At 39.6% G+C, this 15834-nt stretch overlaps 1 protein-coding gene across 3 annotated transcripts in view; it reads right to left on the minus strand.

Annotated features, from left to right (window-relative positions):
• Positions 1-3388: 3388 nt before the first annotated feature.
• The window catches only part of eml2 (EMAP like 2), a 32359-nt gene continuing 19913 nt past the window's right edge, over positions 3389-15834 (minus strand). For all 3 annotated transcript variants that reach the window (XM_084951781.1, XM_084951782.1, XM_084951783.1), the window contains 18 exons: positions 14528-14556; positions 13132-13261; positions 12343-12492; positions 11307-11376; positions 11017-11127; positions 10386-10481; positions 10085-10219; positions 9856-9955; positions 8631-8785; positions 8295-8420; positions 8068-8199; positions 7900-7967; positions 7666-7754; positions 7455-7552; positions 7085-7172; positions 6827-6922; positions 6432-6562; positions 3389-4973 (listed from right to left, as the gene is read on the minus strand). In XM_084951781.1, the coding sequence (XP_084807907.1) occupies positions 4848-4973; positions 6432-6562; positions 6827-6922; positions 7085-7172; positions 7455-7552; positions 7666-7754; positions 7900-7967; positions 8068-8199; positions 8295-8420; positions 8631-8785; positions 9856-9955; positions 10085-10219; positions 10386-10481; positions 11017-11127; positions 11307-11376; positions 12343-12492; positions 13132-13261; positions 14528-14556 (1930 nt within the window). In that variant the 3' untranslated portion in view covers positions 3389-4847. The remainder of the gene's footprint in view (positions 4974-6431; positions 6563-6826; positions 6923-7084; positions 7173-7454; positions 7553-7665; positions 7755-7899; positions 7968-8067; positions 8200-8294; positions 8421-8630; positions 8786-9855; positions 9956-10084; positions 10220-10385; positions 10482-11016; positions 11128-11306; positions 11377-12342; positions 12493-13131; positions 13262-14527; positions 14557-15834) is intronic.

The raw sequence follows: 15834 nt of genomic DNA on the forward strand, positions 1-15834 counted from the left end.
GAAATCCATAATACTCATTCAAGACTGCAGGAAATACAATGTGATAGTGAAATAGATTAATTAGAAGATTTTCACTTTTGCGAGTGACGTTCAGGTCCGATGCAAAGGCAAAAGCTGATTTAATAAATGTATGATGCAGGACTGAAAGGATGTATTCCTGCAGTTCTTGAGCTTATTTTAACCCTTCTAGTTAAAATCACAGTCATCACATGATCATTTGGCCTCATGATTTCATTATATTTGTTGTCATATCACAGTTGAGTTATGAAAACAAATATAAACTACAAATATAAATAGAAACATAAGTGTTATTGTATTTAATCGGGTAGAGCTGGGTATATGTTGCATATATCTTGTGAATGCCCTCAGTAATGCATAAGGTCAGCTGTTATGTCCATGTAGGACACATCAGATATACTTATACTATATCGTATACTGTAAGTATACACCATGATTCCGTAGTCCAGCAGAAATAACTTAAATTAACAATTTCATGGATGAATTTATCAGACTCTCACATTATTCTGGATGTTTTCAAACACTTATTTATGCACTCGTGTCCTCAGGGGTCACAATAACATTTCAGCCAGAAAGACTCCTGTTTGATTCTAAAATACTAGGATACTGAGGAGTTCATGGTCCGCTGCTACAGTCTAATGCAACCGGCTAAGGTCCTGTGGCTGCATAACAAACTCAAATCATCACCCCTCCACCACCGTGCTGTCAGCTGGTATGAGATGTTTGTGCTGATATCTACTACCAGCATACTGATATGACCTGACAAACAGAGCTGATTTGTTCTATCTATTTTTTGTCTCACTGCGTATTTTGGCTAAACATTTCTACCTTGTCCAAAGGACATTGTTCCAGAAATCTTGTGGTTTCTTCAGATGCACCTTTGCAGTCTTAGTCATGCTCTCATGCTTTCTTCAGAGAGAAGAGGCTTCCTCCTCACAAGCAAGTCAAATGACTTGCTCAGAGCATTTTCTAATTATTCTACTATCATAAAAAAAAATGCTCACTTTCAGCCGTTGCCTGAACACTAAAGGGATTTGTCTCTCCAAAACAGCAGCCTTTCACTTGCTAAGTGAATGTGTAAACCACTACTTTCATGACCTTTAGCATGATAACTAAGGCCTGGAGAGTCTCTGATGGAGCTCTTGGGCTTTTGCAATATTCTCTGAGAATTGCACGGTCTGACCTTGGGGTGAAATTGTTGGGATCATGGCATTGTGTTAACACACAGAGGTGGTGACACTTGCTGATCATCAGTGAATCTTGTGCATTTCATTAGTAGTACCTGGCTGCTACTTTCCCTCTACGGGCATATTTTTATTTTTATTTTTCAGTACAGAGTATAGAGTTCTGCAAAAACGTTGTATATCAAATGACTGTATACAAACTACTGTAATTTCTGTTGATTTTATCTAACTGCCCAAATGTAATTATTTCGCTGGTGCAATTAAACTCACTATCTTAACTCTGAAGTTTTATGACCTTATTTATATATTTATATGTGCCATATATCCAATAAAAGAAGGAATTTAAACAAGACTTGATAAAAATATAAATCTCATAAGACCGGTTGCATTCTCACCTACGGGGCAACAGTTGGTAGGGAAAAGTGGGGCTCAAGTTAATAACATCTAAGACAAGAGAAAAACTAAAAACAATCAAATGCAAATACACAAAAATGCACAAAACAAACAAACAAACAAACCCTTAAACACGTAAAAATAGTAAAATGAAAATGCATACCCACAAAAAAATAAAGATTAGGAACCTACCAGCACAGAAAAGAGTACCATGAGTTCTCTATGCTGACTGGGTTTTCTAATGAGATTAAACTATTTTTTTAGAATCCTTGTGAGAGAAGATTGCATTAGGCCACATGGAAATGGAAATGGAGGAAGGAGTCTGCACTTTTCATAAGAGGACAGTACATTTATTGCCAGCAGCAGTCGGGGCCTGTTTGATAAACCGCGCCTGTTTGATAAACTGCGCCCTGTTTCTTCTTACGAAGGGAACATTGGATATAGGTAAACTTGACCGTCATGACAACACCAGTGCAGTGTCACTATGCTTATTACATTCTGCTGTTCTTTGGATAAACACTGGAATCATCTTCTTTGCGTTTCCATTTCATGCTTTTTAAAGTAAAAAAAACTGCAGAATTGCTGCTGTACATCATAACAATGTTGGAAGTGTTGTTGCAAATACCCATCACTGATTACCATTGATACCATTGATTACTATTTCCTAGAATTCCTCTCAACTATCCCAGTCAAATGTCAAATATTTTCCATCTGTTATTAATCATATGAAAATGTATGTAAATCTAATATCATGAGCTTGGTGAGTAATGTGTTGCATTTAGTTGCTTGTTTATGTGAACACTAAATGACACTGAGAGGCACAACCAAGTGACTGGGATAGTGCCCATGAACATCTGTGCCACATATGGACTACTAAGTACCCTAGTCCCGATGGAAGACACCGCCAAAGGTGGTTGAGAACAACAGGGACCTTCATTCCAGACAGACAAGCATCTGTTGGCCAACCAACCACACATAGTGGTGGCTGAAAAGGAACAGAAGACCACAGTTGTGACAGATGTGGCAATCTTAGCAGACAGCAGCATCAGAAAGAAGGAGCACAAGTAGATGGTTGTTCCAGTCGCTTCCATGGCCACACATGTATAAAATCAAGTAACTAGACTGCTAGACTGATTCTGCAACATTTGTGAACGAATGGGTCCCTCTCGGGAGCTCATTTAATTCAGCGTGATACCGTGACAGGATGCCACCTGTGCAACAAGTCCAGTCGTGAACTTTCCTCACTGCTGAATATTCCACTGTTAGTGGTATTTTAACAAAGTGATTGAGAATTCCAGCGACTCAGCTGTGGTAGGCATGTAAAATCACAGAGGTCTGCAACTTTCTGGAGAGTTAATCGCTATAGACGTCTAAACTTCATGTGGCCTTCAAATTAGCTCAAGTACAGTGGGTAGAGAGCTTCACGGAACGGCTCTGCATCCAAGCCTTACATCACCAAGTGCAATGCAAAGCGTAGGATGCAGCGGTGTAAAGCACACCACCACTGGAGTGGTGGACACGTTTGATGTGTCCGCATCAATAGCCGTCTTCACAGAACTGCTTCTGTAGGAATAAAATGCACATCTGGAGATTCACAGAAGAGTTGAAGCTGCTATATTAAACCCTGTGGATTCAAGATGGGATGTCACTCAAGTTCATATGCATTCAAAGGCAGATCAGTGAATACTTTTGGGAATATTGTGTTAGTTTTTATTCATTTACATCACTGACATCAATGCATCATGTTCGGCTTTTTGGCTGATGAAATAAAGGGGGGGGGAAAAAGCATCATGTGCATTTGGGTAAAAACTTTATTAACAAAACAAGAAGGCAAAGCACAGCCCAAGCTTCCATGGCACAGCAGCCTACATTACCTCGCTGTCAATCACTAAAAGTGCCACGAGTATAATAATTCTAACATCCATCGTTGTTACAGTTAAATATTAAAATAACACAGCCACTCGGATATACTGCATAATATATATTTACTCTAAAGACCTTTTAGACAACATCTACAGGAGGAGGGGAGCCCCAGTCATGCTCATTCTCTTGCACTGTAGCGCCATCTAGTGCCATCTCAGCACATTTACAGTAGTAGTACAATCAGAAACACAACAGCCCAGCAGTAGAAGGAGAAATCAAAAGGCTCGGGACAAAACAGACACTTTGTACCGTTTACAATCTCCAACAGCAATCTGTACTATACTTACAATCTGCACCTTAAGAGTATGGAAATGCTGAGTGATGTAACAGTGAAGAGAAGAAGGCAGAGGGGTTATTATAAGCATTTTAAAAGGAAGATTTCACCCATTTAATGCAATATTAATTTCAAATGCAGGCCAATATTTATCACTCTTTATGGTTTTAGAGTATCACACCTTCATTGCGTTGCTGTACTTAATCTTTGCACAAGTTTGAAATTTTATCTGTGATTTTCCAGGTGTAGGAAAGATCACTGCATGTTCACAGGGATCTACTCCACACTCCTGGGGGAGAAAAAAAAATCTTGCACTCCTAAAAGGTTCATGTTTTAATTCTGTTATTACAAATCATGGATATTTTACAGCACTAAATAAATTTGGTTTAAATTTGATATGAAAAAATGTATCTAAGTACCTCAGTTCAACGTGTCACGCCTCCTTTATTTTTGTATTGTGTTAGTTTATACACCCCAAACAAGTTTCAAGAAATGTACACTTTATGGAAACCAACATCTGAAAAATACCATCATGTTAAACCCTAAAATCTTATTATATCTTTCACCCTCATTGTGTTGCATGCATTTAAAATGGTTAACAAACTGCAGTATACATGATCTTAACCTTGCTGACAGGCTTGTAATTTAGAACAGATGTACTTCCCTTTAAAGGGTTGAAAGAGTTCAGGCCCAGTTAGTATTAATGGAAAAATTGCAGATTTATTGTGTTATCAGATGAGGTGGATTTGCAGTAGTTGATTTTTTTTAATGGTAAAAGTTAATATTTCCTCCATTACAACAAGTAATTTCTCTACAGTCTATAAGAAACAGCAGTACACTTTAAACTATTCCAGTGATACTCATTTGGTGTCACATCTCTGGGTTTCTCAAGTTACGGTGGTGCATTTTTTCTTTTCTTTACTTTTTTAAATTCCAGTAGGCACAGAGGAGCTGCTGCCCCGTGGTAGCCCGAGGATAAAGATGAGGTGAAGAAGATGTGACGAGGGTCAGACAGGATTCCAGTGGAAGTCAGAGATGCAGGTGTATAATTTTGCCTAGGCAACCACCCACTGCAGGATGCTGGTGTCCTTCCCACCAGTGGAGATCAGGTGACTGTCATCGTGCAGGAAGGCAACGTTGGTCACGTGACTGCTATGGCCACCGTATTCTTGACTTGGAGCCTGGATAACAAAGCAAAGCAGGACAAAAAAAAAAAAAAAAAAAAAAAAAAAAAAAGAGTTAAGGAGTAATTAATTAAAAGTGAACAACATGCTCTTTTGGGAATTTTAAATGAAAGTGTCACGGTTTTCTTTATTTGAAGGATGTATAAACTATATGCACTGTTAACCTGGTGGATACATTACTGCACTAAATGCTCGGTTTCATCCTACTCTGTGCTTTGTAAGATGTCATGGAGAACAAATGATAATATAGTCATAATAATCATCATAATAATCCCCAATCACCTGCAGTTCAAACCTTCCCTTTTGTCAGGGGCAGCCAATCATAACAAAGTTGACCTAAGGAAGGAGGAGCTAAAACTGATCCTTCCAGACTCAGGATGAACTGAGGTGCTTAACCAAGTACAAGATACAAAAGTTTTATTTTGAACTGTGACTCAAGCAAAGATACTCTAGTAGAGTCCAAGAGCAATAACAGAGTTTAAGTTCTCCATTGTTAATAGTAACCCTTTTTCTTGTGTATGCATGTGTAAATTTGTGTGCATCACAGCCACAGTGACATCTTACTCAGATAAAGTTGAACAATCTCATATGGGAAGTTATTTCAGCTGCTGTAGTCTTGCTAGAGCTGCTGCTGCCCCTGCAAGCCACTTTGCAACCCATCTCGACCTCAACTCCATTTATTCAATAGGAACCTGACTTATTTAATCTATGAATCCATGCTCTCCTCTTGACGGGGGCTCTTATTGCAGCTTTAGATTTATTTGCATGGAAGCTACAGGAACAGAGGTCCAGTACCAATAATACCAAATATAAATTACTGGAGAAGAAAATTATCTTCTTTAAACAACGTTAACCTTCTTCGTCACATAAATCACCTCATGAACCTTCTAAGTTTCAATAATCATGAAGGTTATTTGCAATGAAAAACAAATGTATAATGTGGGGTTTTTACATTCGTACCAGCTGTTCATGAAACACAACTGTCTGGTTTAAGCCACTAAACACTCATTTTCATTCCAAATCTGTTTAAAATATGTTGTAACTTTTTACAGCTTGTGATTTTCTGTGCTAATGGCAGCCAGTTTGTCTTAATGGACAATTTAGTTTACAGCCCCAGTTTAGAAGGCTTTAACTGAAAACTTGTAAAAAAGGTGTCTAACAGCCTGCAACGGTTTGTGAGCACATTATAAACACCTGGCAGACATTGTGCACATTACAGGCCTGATAATGATAAGGTATTCTGTTATTTCTGCTGAGCTTTCATTGGGTTTCCCAGTGTTCATTAAAACTTAATCACAATGCAGTTGAGAGACAAACACCATAGCTACGTAGTTCTGGCAGTGTTGAAAGTCAGCGTGTCTGCGAAGTGGAACAAATTTCAACACGAGCATACAAACACACAGACCCCGGCTCTGATGTGCTTTGTGTTTGTCACTGTGAGTTAACATGACTGACCCTTGGTTGAGAGCAGGGGAAGGAGAACAAGTGCACTTTGCCAAAGTCATCAGCAGAGGCCAGCAGGGATCCATCATGTGACCTGCACACAGCATTGATGTCTGTGCCATCTGCTCCATCTGGCCAGATTCCTGCAAGACACAAAAAGACAAAAAAAACCCAAAAAGAAAGCGCCAGCGGCAGAATTAGCACGAGGGCGACGAAGACAGTGGAACAGCATCTTCAGTCACTTCATGTTTTTTTAGCTGCAGCCACATAAAAACACCGTGCTCTTCTCCATCAAAACAAATTCGCAAGAAGAAACGACTGTGTGAAAGCTACGCTTGCTTCAGGCAAACATTGCAAAATACTAGCGTGATAAAATAGATGAATTTAAAAAAGTTTTATCAACCTACCAAATGTGTTGAAGCTCAGAGTGCAGGTGGAAGTGGCCCACTCCAGGTTGCGCACTGTGTCCATGTTGGTCACATGTTTACCACTGGATGCCTCCCCTAAAAACCGAAGAAACCCCCCCAAAAGATTCCTTGACATATGAACATAACTTTGAGATGTCAGTGATATGAGTTTCCATATTTTACCAGATTCTTATATTGACAGTAAAATCAGAGGGTGGAGCTAAAAGTGCACATGAACAGACATGAAGTATGACTTACAGAAGAGGATCTCATAGTCTCCTGAGTTGGTGACAAGGTACTGGCTGTTTTTCGACCAGTCCACATGGGTAACAAAGCTGGAGTGTCCCTGGGGAAGAGGCAGATCATGCAGAGTGACGATTGAACTCAGTGACTCATCATCGCTTTTTCATTTTTTGTTAAAACTCTCTTTTAATGTTATTGATGTTAATTTTGAGTGAAATTCTCATCCACAGAACAGCAATATATCAATTCACTTTTCAACCTCCGTAAACTACTTAAGCCTTCAGACACTAGCGATCTGATTTTATGAAAAGAGATCACTGTAAGAATGGGAATTCATTTACAAACAGACATTTACAACTGGCGCTCCATGTGAGCATCTACTTACAGTGCATTTCCCCACACGGCTGTACTTTCGGCCGTTTTCAGTTACAGCATAGATGTAAACAAAGTTATCATGGGAAGTGACAGCCAGGTAGTTACCGTCTGCAGACACAAAGTGAAGTTAGCAGAAAATCAATGAACTGAAATATGAAAATTTGCCTGAACTTGAACATTTTATGGATCTGTGTCAGTGAGGTGAGCAGATGATGTTTTACCCGGAGAGTACTTGACATTGGAAATGATCTCATTGCCATCTGTGTGCATAGAAACAAGATCCCGAGTGTCAGTGTCCAGCACCAACCACCTGCAACACACAAGGCAGAGATTTGGGAAAATGCACATCACAAGGATCCAAATAGGAAGGCTTTAATATCTCCAGCATTAAAGGAGATCGATGTTTGTCAATGCTCAGTTTCTGAATTTTAACTTGTTTCAGCTGTAAGGCTCACTTTCCAGTCATGGTCCCCACAGCCAGAACAGCCCCGCTGGGATGGAAGCCTGCAGACCTCCCTGGATCCTAAAGCACAGAGAAGATGACATACTTGTTATCTAGTACTTGTGATTGAACGGGAAGCTCAGTCCCTAACGCTGCCTTCATTCACAAAAATCTTCCTCACCTCGATGGTCTTGCTCCACAGGGGCTGGTGGGAGTGGGCATCCCAGAGGTGAACTTGTTTGTCCTGTGAGCAGGTAACAAACTGCTCCATGGTGGGATGGATGTCCAGACCCCACAGCTCATCTGTGTGACCCTGTAGCACATCATATCATTTCTTATTTAAAATGCAGCATGCAAAAAGTTAAAATCTTTGTTAGTAGTCAGCCTGTGAATGTTATCAGCGTGTACCTGCACAATAGGCGTTAATGTATCAGGGAAGGCAGCTCTGATGATTGCATTCTTGGTGGTTCCAACAAAGAGTTCTCCGGGTTTACCTTCAGCCAGAGCCCGAACAGGACCGAAGGACTCTCCCACCTGGACACACACATGCAGCACAGAGTCAAAGAAAGCACAATATTCAAAACATTAAGTAATAAAACTTTTTTTGGAGTTATTTACTTGCAACACAAGAGACACCCACTGACAGTTTAATCACTACACTGAGAAAAGTTTAAAATAATATTTAAGTGGGTTCCACAGAAATTCCACAACCTCCGATTTCCCCTCAGAGGAGAATTCGCTCACCTCCATCGTTGCCTTTTTTCTGTAATCGTGGTCCCACAGCACCACCTTGCGGTCTTTCCCCCCTCCAGACACCATGGTGCCGTCCTTGAGAACACACACTGAGAAAATGCCGCCTTCGTGCGCCCCTGACACCACCTGGCTGATGCGGGTACCACCTGTCAGACGACACAGGAAATCAGAGAGTGAGCAGCAGATATCCTGCCTCTTTACATTTGTGCTTCACAGTAATGATAAATGAATAATTTCATTTAAAATCCAGACTGCCGTATCTATGTCAGATGACGTTTGGGATTCAGTGCTCACTCTGGTAACACTCTGGCCACGTCCTATTACAATTCAAAGTAGTTCATAGGGCCCATTTATCTAAATCCAAATTAGCTAAGATTTATCCTAGCTTAGACCCTCGCTGTAACAGGTGCGGGTCTGATGATGCCAATCTTGCCCACATGTTTTGGACCTGCCCTGCCTTGGCAAATTTTTGGGAGGTTTTCTGCACTCTGAACAAGGCTACCGGCCTGAAACTGGCTCTCAACCCCCTACTTGCTGTCTTTGGTACGGTGGGTGAGGATGATAATTAATCACCGGGGCAAAACGTCGGGTGCTGTCCTTTGGTTCCCTTCTGGCTAGACGTGCCATTTTGATGAGGTAGAAGGCTGCTGCAACCCCCATTATCAGTGGCTTGCTGATCTCATGTCGTGTCTCAGTCTTGAAAAGATCCACCCAGAATTAAAAAGGGCACATTCTGACAAACTTCTCTAAATTTCAATTAAGGATGTTCCTGTTGACTAACAGATTTGCTTATTCCATCGAGGTCCGATGACCTACAACTCTGTAGATTTTACTGTGTTAATGGGAATGTGAAGCTCAGTTGTGTTGCTGCTAACTTAGTGTCGTTTGCAAGGAAAGGTTTTGTTAGTACCAATCGACCTTTCCGAGTTCTGGAGTTTTGTTAATTTTTTTAACCTATGTTCTAACGTGAGAAGTTCTGTTTTGTATTCAATGTAACCAGTTTTTGTGTTTCCCTTCGTTTTTTGTCTTTTTTGTTAGCTGTATCCACAAATGCTTGATTTTATGTTCTGTTATTCCTGTTTTATTGAAACAATCATATATGAATATAAACGTGTTCAAACCTTCGTTAATTCAAGCAGCCAGGATTTCTGTGATTGGCGACTGAATCTCTAAATTTTGTGCAAAATCTGGATCAGAACTTTCACTTTGATCGTACCTTTGGCCCAGATGTAGAGGTTCCCACTGGAGTCTCCTGTGATGGCGTCTCCATTCTCAGCGAATGCCACACACAACACATACTTTGGTTTCTCGTGTTTCTACAAAGCCAGATAATAAGGATTTCAAGGACTACAGAAAAGACTGCTGTTATAGACTGAACCTCAAGAAATAAAACTAAATATACAGCAGGGTTTTAAGAACAAACAACTTGTGTATAGTTGCGATACCTCAAACAGGCCCTGTCTCTTGGTGAGAGTGTTCCCCTCCATGGTCCAGAAGTTGATGTGAGATTTTCCACAGGTAACAATCAGGTTGGTGTCCATGGGATGAAACACAGCGGCCAGCACAGAGTCATTGGAGCACTGCAGGGACAGAAGCCAGGAAGCTATTGTTTCATTCTATTTGCTACGTTCATGAAAACATACACCATTAAAATCCTTCATCCATGCATGTTATCTAAAAAATGTAAAACCAGGAGATCAATAATGATACAGCTGTATGAATGAGATCAGACTCAGGTGGCCATACCTTGACTTCAGCCAGCTGCTTCTCTTTCTGCCAGTTCCAGACTGACAAGATGTGATCGTTGGCATCATCCACAGCGCAAAGGAAGGTGCCGCCATTCTGGTGAATGAATGAATAAATAAATAGCTGATTAAATCTTAATAAAGCATGAAAACATAGAAAGGGGCCTGAATGACTTGTGTAAAAACTGGGTATTTGGATAAGTGCATAGTTATTGGAATTGTATTATATTTTGCAGGAAGCATTACACTTGCAGTGTTATATATAGATCACATCATGAGTCTGGCTGACTAAAGCATTGATTATAGCTGAGCCAGAACTATGACTCATCAGTTTAACGGGCTTCTTACTGACAAAGACATTAACCATCGCCTGCCAAAACACACTCAAGTAACGTTGTTAAGCCTGTGATTTATGACACCGACTGACGTAGATGATGAATGTAGAAAAACTGAGACACATAAATAGTTGGCTGATTAAATGTGAAGTTTTAGGGGAATATATGTCTTTACGCTAAAATAAAACACCTCCAAATTCATTCCCTTTTTCTTTAGAGGTCATTATTCATTAGTGTAATTCCCTGAACTCGAATGATGTTGACACCTCTAGTCTAAAAGGGTGAGACGCTCCTTACCGACTTTGAGAAAGCCACACAGGTGACCGCTCTATCGAACACTCCCATTCCAAGCACGTGGAGCGTGTTGAGGCTCACAGAATCCCAGACGCGAACATGGGGAGCCAGCAGCTGATCACACACACAAAAAAAAGAGGAGACATAGTAAAGTTGTTTGATTCATATCAAACCTTCTTCTGGTTTCCACAAAAAACAAAACAAAACTTTATTTGAAGTTTTAAAGCTCTTTCAGTTTCATATTTAGGGATTAGGAGACAACGCTACGGCAGGATTGGAGATTCTCGCAGTACCTTTCCATCTTTAGAGTTTCCAGCCACTTGTCCTGTTGCTATGGTAACCATGTCAGGATGCACACTCAGGCTAAGAAGATATGAGAAAATATTAATTATATTTGTGGCTTTGTGATTATTAATTCTCATTCATTCTGCTTCTTTCACATGATGCCTTTAAAAATGTTTACACTACAATCTTTGCTTAGTTCAACTTTATCGTGACACACGTCGTTTTCTCTGGTCTCTGACTTTTACAGGAAATCTCAAGTATTTTTCAGAAGCACGTTATAGACACTTGACACGTATAAACAACAGCCATATAAACAAACAGATTGACTCACATTTTCCAAGTCAATAAAAACAAATATCCAATATTTATTTCAATGTGAATCATATTTTGCATTTCTAAAACACAAAAAAAATGACACAACGTGAAGAGGCGGATTCCACGTGACGGCGTGGGAGAGGAGAGCACGATTGTTTCCCTGCAGAGCGGAGAAGCTTTCCCAGCATGCCCCAAGGGGCCATAATGTTTACATCCCAGTGTCTCCAGGCACAGGATGTCAACTGGTGCTCATTAAGTACAGCACAAATTTCACTGATGGTAAACACAGAAGCTGTCGATGACGTGTTACGCAAAAACAAAAACAGCTTCTGAGCAGCTCGGCGTTTCTCTCTTTGTCTCACGTGTGGGGTCGAATAGAGTTTTGCTTCTTTACATTTTCTTTTCATTTTAATTTCTTTTGGCAGAAGATTTGCTCATTTTAGCTTCATTTTTACTGTTCAAAGAGGTTTCCTTTCTAGTTTTTATTCATTTGAATGATGATTGTTATGTTAGTTCTTCTGTATGAAAAGACATAACATCAAGTGAGTCTGTTTAAACAAAACCATCTATATCACGGTGTGTTAGTTAAACACAGCTTTTGATCAAACGGGATCTGTTTACAAGACTTAGAGTAAATGAGGAAAGCAGAGATGATGCAGGAAATTGCACAGTCTCTGTCAAGATTAGAAGACTTTAATGGTTGCTCTCATCAGCCTGCTGTTTTCTCACCATTTGACGTCATCGTTGTGGCCCAGGTAGTGTCTCTGCTGCTGCTCCTCTGTGTTGTACAGCACCACCACTGAAGCATTGAAGTAGACAATCTCTCCCGTGGGAAGCAGGTACAGGTTGGAGCGGCAGTCACGACCACGGTAGCCATAACTGGACCACGCTTAGATTAAGGAAGATGGATGATGCTGGACAGGATTACCAGAATATTCAGCAATTTTATTTTATATATTTTGTTGATGCTTCTTACTAAGATAACTTAGAAACACCAAACCTTATTTTTAGTTTTCAGGGATACAGTTTGTGCTTTCACCCCTATTATTTATCTTACAGACAAATATGTGTCAGAACAGCTGTGAAAACAGAAGATATGATCATTAGTTTTAGAAAAATGTACTCCCACACCTGAGGTCACGTCCATTAAGGCACAGACAGTGGAATGTGTTCAGTCCTTTAAATATTTTGGAACAATTACTGATTCAAACCTGAACTCAAGCTGAAGCTGAAAAAAAAAAAAAAAAAAGGGGCACTGTTTTATAATTCTGGTTTGCATATTTACTTGCAAAGTACAGAAACTCACTCAAACCTTTATATGGTCTAACAGGTTGATTGGTGAGCCACAGACAGTTGCATGTTGTATGAATCACAGCAGAATAAATCTAAATAAACCTAAAAATAAAGTAACACTAGCCTGAGTCTATTAATCAGATATTTTAAATATCTAAACGATCCGAATCTTTAAGTAAACTGTTCGTGTACTTCTTAATTTCTCTCTGTCTGGATCAAGGATACACCCACTGCAGTTTGAGCTTATGGTCAGGCAGCGCCACCTTCTGGTCAAGGCTGTAAGTCCCCTTCTGCTGGTCTGGGACGTGCATGGTGACGGGACGGCCGCGGAGGAACATCCTCACGTAGCTGTCCTCTGCAGTTAAAGAGGGAGGGAGGAAAAGCAAGATCACCAGTTAAAGAAAGAGAGAAGGACAAAGTAACACTAGTTTTGACCTCTGTACCATCATCCTCTCTAGCTTTGACATCATTTTTTACTAACTTTATAACCAAAATGATTTTGTGTCAGTGGGAACATAATTGATTGAAATACTTCTTTAAGTTTCACCCCAGTAATGCCAATTTGAAGACAGCGGACGCAGCAGGAAGTCTAGAAACCTCCCCACTCAACACCTGACATCAGAATAATCTTTCCTTCTTTGGTGCTTGGTATAAGTTTTCAGAGACTTTGTGATTAAATATGCATACGAGGCCACCTCTCTCTAAATTTGTGCTACTTTGCATGCTTCAGAAGAGAAAATTAAACACTGAATAAAGCCAGCTTCATAATTAGCATGTCTCTTTGGTGGCACATTAGACTTCAAAATGGGAACGAGGAAATATTGTTAACAGAAAAATCCTTTCAGAATACAGACAGGACTAAAACTGGAAAATCTGTTGTATGTAAGTGTTGCTGAAGTTTTTCTAAAAGACTTTAAATCCATGTAATATAAAGTTTATACTTTTTTTTAATTGAATAAAAAGCAGTTTGCTGGTATAAAATGTAACAAGGATACAGTAACGCACCATAAAACTTTCATAGCTGCTTCCTTGCATTTAGACAATTATCTTTTCATATAAAGTCTTGCATGCAATGAGGCATAAGTTTAATTAATTTGTCCAACAGAAAAAAAACAACGAAGTAAAATAGCAAAACAGCACACCACCTCACAATTCACCAGTGCTTAAAAAGAAGTCACATTTGCTTGTTAAATATATATTAATGGGAAAATGCATAAACAGACAAACAGCTTCACATGCTTAAACACTTTCCAGCAATTACAGATCTTTTGTTTTACAACGTATTCAAAATCTCCAGTAGTCTCGTGCTCATCTTAATGGGAGATCTTCTGCATTTCCAACATGCTCTAAAATAATTAAAATGGGACATCACTATCTCTAATGAGAAAATGCATTTCTTTGAAATGACAGTCAGAAGAATCCTTCAAGAGTTCTTCGAGGACTCCTTGAGTTTCACACATGAGAGGCTGCTCATCCCCTTTACAGCAAATTAAAGTGTGACAGTAATTGGAGGCTGAGCCATAACAGCTAACGCAATTATCTCACACACACACACACACACACACACACACACACACACACACACACGCAAAGCAATGGTGGAATTAAAATTTTATTTTACCTGCATTGAAAGTGCATTCTTTGGATTTGCTGGAACACAAAAAGAAAAATGGTGTTACAACTTCAATTAATATTATTTTGCATATTACACGATAAACAGCATGAATGTTACAATCGTTTTCCGAAAGTGCTGAGAGGTGGTTATAATATGTCTTTATAAATTATTTACTCATGCTACATCTCTCACCCACAGTTAATTGAAAATAGAGGGCAGACACACACAGAGTGTACCACACATGTCCAAAGATGTGCACAACTTTTCGCCTTCAGAGGATCAGATGATGTAGTCTGAACACAGGATTTAGGCTCATTTATTTAGAAATCCTGTTTGAATATTACATTCATACTAAATACGCCTCTGTCAGTGCACCCCAGGGTGGCTGTGGCTACAATGTAGCTTGCCATCACCTGTGTGTGAATGGGTGGATGACTGAACGTGTAAAGCGCTTTGGGGTCCTTAGGGATTAAGTAAAGCGCTATACAAATACAGGCCATTTACCATAAGACCTAAAACATGCAAAGTGAAAAGTATATTTTTAACAAAATGAGTCATAACTGACACGCAACATTTCCAGTATGACCTTTGAGAAAGGTGATTATTTACACTCCTTAGATTACTTTAGAAACTGCACCACTGATGGCAAGGACTATAAGCAGAGGCCTGAGGAGCTTTCAATCAGCTCAGACATGTCAACAGCCAGCTGACAGTTGAGGCAGGAACTGGAAAGATCAGATCTGGTGCATACGATTATAGCTAGGATGCAATATGGCACACTTTAATGTAAATAACGTCTTCACCTGAGAAAATAAGGAGCGGTGCTGTAGAGATTTCTGCAGGTAGGTCATTCATAGGATGGATGGCTTTGACCAGTAGCCTGGTCAAACTCATGCCGTGTCAGAAAACATATCAAAGAATATCTAACAGATGAATTTTCTTTGAACATTCATAGAAAAAAAAAAAAAACCCAAACAAAACAGTAATTGGGGTATAAATCGTGTGGCTTTGTTGTGGTTCACAGTTATCAAACACAGCGACTAGTCTTAAAGGTTTGATTAGGATTTAAAGGTTCATTTCTTATATTCCTAGAATATGAATATAAACTATCACCTGGGGATAGTAGGTAACAGGCCTGGATACACAGAGGACCAGAAGACCTGATACTGAAAGGCTGGTTTGATAAAAATTTGATGAATTTCTTTTATCCTCAACTTGGCGAAACAAATAAAGAAAACAACAAAGTAGCTTGTATTTGCCCCGGGCTGGGCAAGTTGATACACATTTCTTTAACATTATCTTTGATGCCTAAA

Source organism: Perissodus microlepis, chromosome 14, assembly GCF_051167445.1.
Source record: "Perissodus microlepis isolate ML-2025 ecotype Zambia chromosome 14, ASM5116744v1, whole genome shotgun sequence".
NCBI classification, from domain to species: Eukaryota; Metazoa; Chordata; class Actinopteri; order Cichliformes; family Cichlidae; genus Perissodus; species Perissodus microlepis.